Below are 11,082 nucleotides of genomic sequence, written 5' to 3'. Positions count from 1 at the left end.
CCTTTCTGCCCCGAGGGCTTCTCTCATCACGATCTTCACCTGACTGGCCCCTTACCTCCTTCAGGTCTTTGCCGAAATGCTACCTTCTCAAATGACTGTATTTCAAATTGCCCACCCATATTTCCAGCCTTCCTATTTCCTTCCCTGCTGTATTTTTCTCCATTGTACTTATCACTTGTTGATATGATATATATTTAAATGGTTTATTTGCTTCTTGTCTGCCTCCCAGGTGGGAATATTTGTATGTTTTGTTCACTGCTATATCCACAGTGCCCATATGCCTGGCACAAAATGAATGCTCATAACTATGTATTGAGTTAATTAACCCTATGGGGTAGGTACTATTTAATAGTACCTACCCCATAGGGTTAATTAAAAAATTTTTAAAAAGTATGCCCTTAAAACTCCCTGTGGTATTAACTTGTAGGTTGTCACTTCTCTGTCAGGCAATATTTGTTTATGGCCTAAAGGGTGCTGTACAGTGCTGGGTTAAGGCTGGTAACCAGGCAAGGTGCCAGGTATGGGTCAAGCCCCTTCTTTGTGGTTTCTCACCACTCCCTCCTCCTTCCCTTGGAGTTGCCCCTTTAATTTAGACTCATCCCCAAGATCACCCTGAAGCAAAACACAGTAAGAGCCTAGGTGACATGAACATAAAACACACAAGAATGGGGTTAATAGATGCAAAACTAAGATGTCAGGAATCTGTCACTTGAGAAATGCATTCTAGTGCTTGAGAAATCTTCTGAACTGTTTTAATTTCATCAGATTAGTCAAATCCTGGAAAGACTTTACCTAGCTATATGCAATAAGGGTGTGTTTATATAATAGATAATAAAGATATGCAGAAAGAGTATATAAACCTATGCAATTATGTGGTATGGGAGAAGGGGGAGCAGCAGCAGATGATGAACCATAACTAAGTGCTAGTCATGTCTCTGCACTGCTAAATGCAGTGACAGTTTTATTGCTTGATAACATAACCCTATGATATAGTACTATTATAATCCCTGCCACATGAACACAAAACATAGGCAGGATTGAATAAACAGGCCCAGCCCTGGTGTCAGAGGGAACACGACCACAAAGGTATCAACTAGGAACATAAATTTTGTCCGTTCTGGTCCTGTGCCACTTAAATCCACCATCTATGGCGAATGGGCAGGTCATTTAACACCACCGAGCTAATATTTGAGCTAAGCACTTAAATGGACATTATTTTATTTAATCCTCACAACTGCCTTACTAGGTGCTTTCCTTATCTTCATTTCAGAGAAGCAGCAGCTGAGGTTTGCCCTAGCTGGTTTGGCTCAGTGATGCAGAGCCTCCCTGCAAAGACCAGAGGCGGTATCTGCCATCCCCGCCCTGGTTGGGACAGGAGGCAACCAACCGATGTGTCTCTCGCACAAGTAATGGAAAAAATATCCTAGGGTGTGGATTTAAAAAAAAAAAAAAAAGAAGCTGAGGTTTAGAGAAGTTAAACAATGTACCCAATATTTGAAGTGGATATGTCTGACTCTAGAACTGGTCTATTCTATCGTTCAATGCACCTACTAACTAACCTCTGTGTTTTTGTGAACATCAAAAAAAGATGTGCATAAGAACACCTTGTGAAACATTGAAACTTAATGTCAATTAATATTACAAAATCGGCCCAGGCTGTATAGAAGTTCTTTAGAATTTAACACAGCCAATCATAGTATCATTTCTTAAATGCTTACAAGGTTTCTGTTACAAGCATTATTTTATAATCTTCACACAAGCCCAGGGGGAAGGAAGGCCCTGCTCTAATTTTTCGATGTCAAATTACGCGTGTTTTTCTGAAACGCTGCTAGGGCGTGATAACGCAGCATAAGCCACCCGAAGGAAACGCGGCGTGCTCCCTAGCTTCCTGCATTTAAGAGCCGAAAACGCGGGCGCTGGAGGACTTCCGAGGTTTCAGCTCGGGGCGCAGGCCCAGCCACCGCGCCAGAGGGAACGACACATGGTTTCAACAGCAATGGAGCGGTTACTTTTGCTGAACAGGGATGGAAGAACCGTGTCGTTACTGGAGCTCTCCGAGGGAGCTGCAGTGAAATCCAATCCAGGCTCACGACTGCTGGAGAAGCTACAGGGCCTCCAGCCCCATGCATTTTCCCTTGAGCGCCCGGGTAGCTGCTGGAGCGTGGGCGCGGGCTTGGCTGGATACGGAGCTTTCGGGGGTGATCCTTTCTCCTGGGTGACTGGGATAGACCGTTACAATATATATGAAAGGTGTCAGTCGTTTCATTTGTTCTGCAAACGTTTACGGAGCGCCGGCCTGCCATTTCCCCGATATACGTAATGCGGTGGGGACACCAGCCAAACCCAACGCCCGCGCGCCCGCGCGCGCCTCGGTCACGGCGGGTGTACGACGCGGAGGGCTAGGGTGGCCTCGGGCGTTCGCCACCTAGCCGACGGCGAAGCCCGCAGCCGCAGCGCCCGGCCAGCGCGCGCCCGAGGGCGGTACTGCCCCACGCACATGCACACGCACGGGAGCGCCGGGTTCTCGCGTTCCCGGCGTTGTGCCGGCGCCGGGAGCGGAAGGCGGGAGCTCCAGGCCGAGCGGGCGCGCGGCAGCCGCGCTCGTGAATACGCTTCTCAGCTCCCGAAGCCCCGCCCCCGCCCCGCCCTCCCCTTCTCCCGCGCGCGGGCTCCGCGCGCCCCAAGCCGCGCGCGTGCGCGCGCGTGCGCAGGCCAGGGCCCTCAGGGGGCGGCCCCGTAGACTCCAACGAAAGCGTCGCAAGGTCCCGGATTAACCCTTTCCCTGTTAGCCAATTTAGAGGCCCGGTCTGGTTCCGTGCCTGCGCAAGCCGGCGGCGCGCCTTCCCCCCAGCCCGCACCGCGCATGCACGGGAAGGGGGGGTGCCGGTGGGGGTTTTCAAGGCCGGCTAGACATTCTGTGCTCGTGCAGGAGGGCTGCTACCATCAGGGACGTGCACGATTTCCCCCCCACCCGCCCTCTCCCCAAACTCCAAAAAAAAAAAAAAATCCAAAACACACTGCCACCCACCGTGCCCCCGCGCCCCGCGTCCATCCCGTCCCCGGCCTGCGTGCAGCGAGAGGGGGGAGCCCACGGCGAGTGTCTGTGGCTGTGCCAGGCTGCAGGTAAGCGCGGGCCGGGGGTGCGGAAGGGGCCCGGACCATTCCCGAGGCGGGCACGGGGGCGGCCGGTGGCTGGCGCGGCTGGGCGGCCCGGAAGAAGCGCGTTCTCGTCGCGCTCTGGGGCACCAGCCAGCTCCAGGATGTGCGGGCGGCCGGCGGCGGCGCGGTGCGAGCGGGGACGGGCGTGGGCCGGGGCTGGACCGGGCGTTCTGGGGGCTGCGCAGGCCGGCGAGCTATCTGGGACTGCAGCCGGGCGGCGGCCGCGGCGGCCACAGCGGCCCCGCGCGCGCGCGCTCGCCGAGCCTCGGCGGCGGAGTTCATGGCTGCTCTCGCTCGCACCGCCGCAGTGCTCCGCGGCGAGGGTGGGGACGGTCCCGAGCCCGGCGCCCAGCGCGGCCCGCGGGGCGCCGCCCCTCTGAGCCAGGGACCCCGCCGCGCCGCCCCCAGCTGCCTGCGGAGGAGGGGGTCGGGACCCCGGCGCTCGCACTCCCGGGTGCGCCCGCCTTGCTCGGGAAGCCGGCCGCGCGCCGCCCCCGCCCCCGGCCGCGGGAGGGCGGGGGAGGGCCCGGCGCGAGCCGGCCGGGGAGTGCGCGGGGCGCGAGCTCCGGGCTCGCGGGCGGTACGGGGCGCGGCGCGGCGCGGCGCGGGGCTGCGGAGACCGGCCACACGCCCGCTCCCGCTCCCGCTCGCCGCCGCCGGGATCGCCGTGGGCTCTTCCTCGCGCTCAGAGCCGAGGCCGCAGCCTGCGCGGGAAGCCTGATTATGAAAGGGAAAGTGGCCCCTTCACCTCTCGGCTCCGAGGCCGGAGCTTTTGTTTGGGAAGAAGTGCAAACGGCCTTATCCACTCCCCCACCTCCCGGGCAGAAGGAAATGAGAGCCTGGCTTGGAGAAGCTCTGAAGGCACCTGGGTGGCTCTTGCGCTTCGTTCTCTTTCTCCCCATCCCGAAGTTGCAAGCTTTGGGCAGGAAAGTCGTGCCGCCGCCATTGTCGCGGCTGTTCAGGGGTAGGGGAGGCGGCCGCCGCTGCTTATGTAAGTTTGGCTTTGCCGGAGCCCCCGCTCCGCGTTCTGCGAGGGCGCCTCCGCGCGCCTGCGGCGTGGAGAACCGTAGTAAAGGGGAAGCTTTGTAATGGAGGTGTAGCTGGGCTTCGGCCTTTCACCCCCCACACGCATACTGGCAATGGGTATCTTCCAGTTTGACTCACCTGAACTTAGCAATTGAAACATCTCCGTAGAGAAAAGTGGGCCTCAGACCTCAAAAGAGACTGGAGGCCAAATAACACCCTAGCTAAAAAGGGGAATAAAAATCAGCACACGGATGTATACGGCCACTCCTCTCCCTACCTAGTCCGTGCACTTTTATCCCACGAGCCATGGATACAGTTACTGGCAGCAGTAGGAAGTGACCCGGTAGGAAGTTTGGCCCGGCTGCTTTCTTTCGGCGGTGACTAAAGACCAGGTTCCATTTAGGCAACAAAGTTGGAAGCATACCTAGAACTAATTTTGCCTAACCCTCACACTTTGCAGATAAGAACCCTCCCCCCGTGCTGCTTCAGGCAGCTGATTGCTGCTTTTGCTTTTCTGGAGAGGGGACTTTTTGATAGTTTTGGATTTGGGTCTCTTGTGTCATGTTTTGCCCCCAGTTTTGGAGTAAGACTATTGCAGCCCAGTCCCTTGGTCCTACCATACTAAAGTTTATATTTGTGTGATCGCTGTTCAGTAGAAGAAACTTTTTTTTTTAGTTTTCAGGATATTGGTCTGCAGGATGGAGCTCCTCTGGTAAGAGTTAAAACTCAAAAAGCTAGAATTCTTTGAGTTTCTCAGTAGGGATACAGGTGAAAACACCTGGATTTCTCAAATGCAGGTTTAAAGACCAGTGTAGCTTAAATGATGTGTACTACATTGCACAGAAGTGTGGAAAGAAATAACCAGCTACTGTTCCCTCTCCTCCAATGTTAGCTTTTGGGTATGTGAACTATAACTTTCTCTGTATTTATAAATGAGTATATATATATATATATATATATACACACACACACACTCACTCACTCACTCACTCACTCTATACGAGCCTAGAGAAAAATGTGGAGGGCCACACACCTAGCAGGAAATGGTGGGGGTAGGGGGCACTTTCTGGCTTTTTCTGATATCTGTGTAGCTATCAACGTCTACCCATGGGCTTTGTGAGGAGAAATTCTTTAGTGGCTCTCCAGGGCATCCTCTGATTTCCTGCACCCCGCCCCTCAACCCTCCAAGTGCTGCAGCCCTTACCTGTTCTCCTTCATGTCTGCTCAGAGCTGGAACTGATGCTGCCGGCCACCCTCCTCTCTGTTCCCAACCTGAAAATGGGTACATGTGCAAGTGGCAGGATAAGAAAGGAAAGCTTATTTTTTTAAAAACATTCTTGTTTAGAATTTGGGATAGAGGAAGATCCTGCCTTACTCTCGTGTGTCCTTTTCTCCTATAGGATTGGCGTGCCCCCGATCAGTTATTCTGATCTGAAGAATTTGGTGTTTCAAGCATTAAGACAATAGCCTGAGTTGTTCATGGTAACTATAACTTTGGATATTAAATCTTGAAAATATGGTTTGGTATTTGCTTTAAAAAATAAGTATGTATACACACATATCAATTATGTATTAGTACTTCTGTTTCTCTGGGGGAAATGTGTGTTTTCCTCATTTATACTTGTTGAATGAAAGGCAAACAATGTTTTTGAGAAGAAAACATAGAATACATTATTTTAAAAAGATCAGTTTCTCTAACATTGTGACAGATGTCTTTTGTGCCAGTTTTAAATTCCTTTTGCTTGTAAAATTCTTGCAGCACTTGTCAAGTACATCCAATCTTGATGACATTTTTGTCTGGATGGCAGATAGATTGGCATCTAGAGGGAATGAAACTGCACATCTCCTATCTTCCCAAATGTCATCTGATTCTTTGAGGGTCATATTAAATTTTAACCGTCATTCAGAAGTGGCCCCAAACTGGTGTGGAAAAGCTAGAAGACAACACCAAGTGGAATATTTTGGCAATGATATCTCTTTCTAGTTCTGCAACAGTGACTTCTTCTGTCTAGGAAGTAGAGCACTGAGCTCTGTTATGTTACTGAATCTTTCTCTATATGAAATTAGAGTAGATGGAACAGGCAGGACTAGTGGATGCTTGCCTCAGAACTATTTCTTAAACCTCAAAACGGAATTACTTGTCATTACCTCTACTTGTCAGGAAGTGCTGGTTTTGGAGCTGGAGTGCCTGCATTTGAGTGCCAGCTCTTCACTAAGTAACTAGAATATTGGGCAGGTTCCCAACCTCATCTGTGAAATGGAAGTAGTAATACCTAGTTCATAGGTTTAGTTGATCATTACATTTGTGAAGACATGTAAAGCACATAGAGCAATACCTGGTATGTATTATGTGCTTGTAAAAGTTGGCTATCATTTTAAGTAGGCAAATACTTAGTAAACTGAAGATATATAGAAATAACAATATGGAAATCCCTAAGTCGGGATGTCTTTTCTACTTATATTTTTGAACCACTCTTAATGACTAAAAATGGATTTGAAAATGAAAATCTACTTGTGTTTTCTATATGGAAAAGTGTTTTTCATAATTATCAAACTTTCTTTTTAAAACTTTTTTGTAGGAGTTTTTCATCAGTATGTCTGAAACCATTAAATATAATGATGATGATCATAAAACTCTGTTTCTGAAAACACTAAACGAACAACGCCTGGAAGGGGAATTTTGTGATATTGCTATTGTGGTTGAAGATGTGAAATTCAGAGCACACAGATGTGTTCTTGCCGCCTGCAGCACCTACTTTAAAAAGCTTTTTAAGAAGCTTGAGGTTGATAGCTCTTCAGTAATAGAAATAGATTTTCTTCGTTCTGATATATTTGAAGAGGTCCTGAACTACATGTACACAGCAAAGATTTCCGTGAAAAAAGAAGATGTTAACTTAATGATGTCATCGGGTCAGATTCTTGGTATCCGATTTTTGGATAAACTCTGTTCTCAGAAGCGTGATGTATCTAGTCCTGATGAAAATAATGGCCAGTCAAAAACTAAATATTGCCTCAAAATAAATCGTCCCATTGGAGATGCTGCTGACACTCAGGACGATGATGTGGAAGAAATTGGAGATCAAGATGACAGTCCATCTGATGACACCGTTGAAGGCACCCCGCCGAGTCAGGAGGATGGGAAGTCGCCTACAACTACGCTCAGGGTTCAGGAAGCGATCCTGAAAGAGCTGGGGAGTGAGGAAGTTCGAAAAGTAAATTGCTACGGCCAGGAAGTAGAATCCATGGAGACCCCAGAATCGAAAGATTTGGGGTCCCAGACCCCTCAAGCCTTAACATTTAATGATGGAATGAGTGAAGTGAAAGACGAACAGACACCAGGCTGGACAACCGCTGCCAGTGACATGAAGTTTGAGTATTTGCTTTATGGCCACCATCGGGAGCAGATCGCCTGTCAGGCATGTGGCAAGACATTTTCTGATGAAGGCAGATTAAGGAAGCATGAAAAACTCCACACAGCAGACAGGCCATTTGTTTGCGAAATGTGTACAAAAGGTTTTACCACACAAGCCCACCTGAAAGAACACCTAAAAATCCACACTGGATATAAGCCCTACAGTTGTGAGGTGTGTGGAAAATCATTTATTCGCGCCCCAGACCTAAAGAAGCATGAGAGAGTTCACAGTAATGAAAGACCGTTTGCATGCCATATGTGTGACAAAGCCTTCAAACACAAGTCCCACCTCAAAGATCATGAACGAAGACATAGAGGGGAAAAGCCTTTTGTGTGTGGCTCATGCACCAAGGCGTTTGCCAAGGCATCTGATCTGAAAAGGCACGAGAACAATATGCACAGTGAAAGGAAGCAGGTTACCCCCAGTGCCATCCAGAGCGAGACAGAACAGTTGCAGGCAGCAGCGATGGCCGCCGAAGCGGAGCAGCAGTTGGAAACAATAGCCTGTAGCTAGAGGTGATGGGACACGAACACTTTGCCTGAGCCGCGGAGACTGAGATTGCGTTGTTCATAATAAATGAACACAGTCACTGTATTTTTAATTTTTTGTGTGTGAAAACTTACGGAGCATTGTACTCACTGGACCTAAGGCAGTGCCTGGTTAGGTATTTTTAAAACTTTTCAAGGAAATAACGTTCCTTGGTTCTGACCAAACAGTTTCACTGTCCTGTCTGGTGTCTAGTATTAATGTTGCCAGTGAGCCCTGCCAGTTCTCTTTTTTTATGGTTTTAATTTGTGGACTCCTGTGTCCAGTTCAGAAGTGAGAGACTTCTATTCCATTTTTAATTCCTCTTTGCACTTGCTGCGCTGGTGAATGCACTGCACAGAGTGATAATTGAGTAAATTGATTTCCTAATCACAATTATATGTGACTTATAGTCAAAACAGCATTTTTAATAACTTAATAAAAGTACTTCATGTGGACGCAGAAAATACTGGTGGTTGACCAAGAACACTGCGCATATATGAAAACAAGGCCTAGAAATGTAGAATGGTCTTAGATTTGTATTTGATTTGTTAATTTTCTATCACTGTTTTTTCACAGTTTTTGTGGGCAAATAATGGTTGCTTTGCTGAAGTATTTCTTCATCCATTTTGATTGCCCATACCTACCCCAAAGATGTGGTAACAAGTCCTGAAGGCTGAGCAGATCCACAGGGATATTGGTGATCTGGTGGCCAAGTTCCTTCATTCCTCTTATTTGGGGCATTGCCACTCTGAAATAGATGGGGTCTGTGGAGTGGACCAGGGGTGAGAGGATTAGAAAAGGGCGAATAGGAACCTGGTTCTCAAAAAGAAGGTTTTCACATTTGCAATAATTCCAAGATTTCCTAGATCAAAGTAATTCTTAATTGATTTTGAAATTAGGACAAGAACAGGTATGCCTCTTCAGATACATTTGTGTAACAGAATGCTAACAAGCTTTTGGGCTCTCTGTAGCACATGATTTATCCATAAAGGAGATGCAATACCGTTACTTAAATTAATACATTTAAAATATTTTAAGTGTGTAAATAGTATAGAAGTGTTGGTCTTACGTATTTCAAGGAAAAGTAGACAGCTGCACCTTTTTTTTTGCACATTGGATTAAAATAACTTCCATCAGCAAGAAACATCAGTCTGTTGTTAACCAATATTAAAGAGTGTCAGACCAAATGTTTATGTTTTTGAAGTATATTTCATCACTGGCTACAGTTTTAAGTAGAGTTGATTGCCTTTTCATAGCTGTAACAATTATAAATGCTGTTCCAATTTTGGTGTATGAAAATTTTTTAAACCATTTATTTGGGAATATATTGAAATACCAACTACAGTTTGAATTATGTTCTATAATAAAGCATTAGTCAGTTATTTTAGAATGTACAGTTTTAGAAAGATGTTGACTTAAAATTTATTTTTGCTAGGTTTTTTTTTTTTTTTAAGAGACATTAAAAATAATTGCATTTCATAGCTTGTTGCATTAACACCTGTAATTTACACTGTGGGAGAAGTTTTATTTTTTAAATGGTGTATATGTTATGCCCAAGATTGTAGGATGAAGATGCTACCTTTTAAGAAACTTATTTATTGGTGAAATGTTTAATTTAGTTTAAAATTAATTTAATTTCTTTTCTTAAAAGTTGTTTTTCCATTCTAAAGTAGTCCTGTCACTGTTTCTATGCTATTAGTAGAAGGGAAACTGATTGAAGTTCCTAGGCTGTTTTAACCAAAGCAAAAGAAAAATAATTTAACATTTGGTTGATACTTTGACAAACCATTTTTGGGTCTTCATTTTAGTATATATAAGAAAATATACTTATATCATTCCTGTTTTCATTTTTTCACAGCAAGCTTTCACACATCCAGTTTTCTACCAAAGTGCATTTTCTATACTATCTTTCATCATGGTTTTTCAGAGGTGCAAGTTATGTGGTTTTAACCCTCATTGAAACCACATAATCACAGTGGTACCCCCAAAAAGAAAGCTTGATTTTTCAGCCCTTTATTTGTATTATGTAAATATTTATCATTTGTCCTATTTTGCATGTGAAATATATTTGTGTTGCAGTTTCTACCACTGGTACTGGGTTCATATGTGTGTTAGGGTGCTTGTCTTCTTGGTGGCAGCAAAGTCATGACATAGCAGCTTCCCTGTCTGCTGGTCATTGAGACTACCTCTCTCCTCACTCAGCTGGCTTTAATAGTCCCCTGGATGGTGACACCTATCATGTTAGACAGTTCAAGGGTAAATCCAATCACAGGGGGTTAATTTTGAAGTGTCCTTACACTGAATCTGTCATGTGAGGGGAAGGAAATTCTAAATGTCAATGTTACTATCTTTTGCATTATTTAAAAGTTTCCTACTTTTTTCTGTTTGAACAAAAAATATCTACAAACTTGATTTTACCTTTCATGCCAACTTGTATTGTATTGGCAATGATTGGGGAAGATGATTTTAGGAAGTCTAAACTTTAGGTCATTTACCTGCTGATTAACTTGATCACAAATTTAAAATTGTTACAAGTTACAGAGGTCACCATCAAGTGAGCCTCATACTAATAAATTCCTCCTATTTTGTTGAGAGAGAGAAAAAGATTGAGGTGAAGGAGAATGATGCAAATTTATGTAGTTTTGATTTAATGGATTATGTTGTGTTAGGTTATCTGTAGCTCAGGTATTGGGACCTGGAACACATTTTCCTGAGTAACGCTGTTAGTGGTGATCAGTCCCTAGAGCAGCTGTAAAAGTGTGTACGTGCAACAGAATTAGGGGAAGGGTTATAGCCTTGAGTTCTGAGTCGTGCGAGTTAAGGAGGTGAGGCTTCCAGGAAAGACTGGAGAGCTGTCCCTTTTCTCTGCCACTTACCTGTAATATCTACCTCCCTTTCTCCATTACCTAAGCCCACCACCTTCCCACACCCCACAAATATATGAGAGAAGTAAAGC

General features: G+C 46.1%; 1 protein-coding gene across 8 annotated transcripts; it reads left to right on the top strand.

Annotated features, from left to right (window-relative positions):
• Positions 1-2,859: 2,859 nt before the first annotated feature.
• On the top strand, positions 2,860-10,209 carry ZBTB14 (zinc finger and BTB domain containing 14). 8 transcript variants are annotated; one of them, XM_081149023.1, is made up of 5 exons: positions 3,235-3,286; positions 4,861-4,897; positions 4,983-5,084; positions 5,586-5,667; positions 6,765-10,209. In XM_081149023.1, the coding sequence occupies exons 4-5, from the start codon at positions 5,665-5,667 to the stop codon at positions 8,109-8,111; spliced, it is 1,350 nt and encodes a 449-aa protein (XP_081005149.1). In that variant the 5' UTR covers positions 3,235-3,286; positions 4,861-4,897; positions 4,983-5,084; positions 5,586-5,664; the 3' UTR covers positions 8,112-10,209. The 8 variants fall into 8 exon arrangements, with proteins under 8 accessions (XP_081005147.1, XP_081005149.1, XP_081005145.1 ...); XM_081149020.1 differs by lacking the exon at positions 3,235-3,286 and adding an exon at positions 3,717-4,150; XM_081149022.1 differs by lacking the exons at positions 3,235-3,286; positions 4,983-5,084 and adding an exon at positions 3,705-4,150.
• The last annotated feature ends 873 nt before the right edge of the window (positions 10,210-11,082 follow it).

Source organism: Miniopterus schreibersii, assembly GCF_964146895.1.
Source record: "Miniopterus schreibersii genome assembly, chromosome: 10".
Classification (NCBI taxonomy): Eukaryota; Metazoa; Chordata; class Mammalia; order Chiroptera; family Miniopteridae; genus Miniopterus; species Miniopterus schreibersii.
This window is presented reverse-complemented; position numbering and strand designations above follow the sequence as displayed.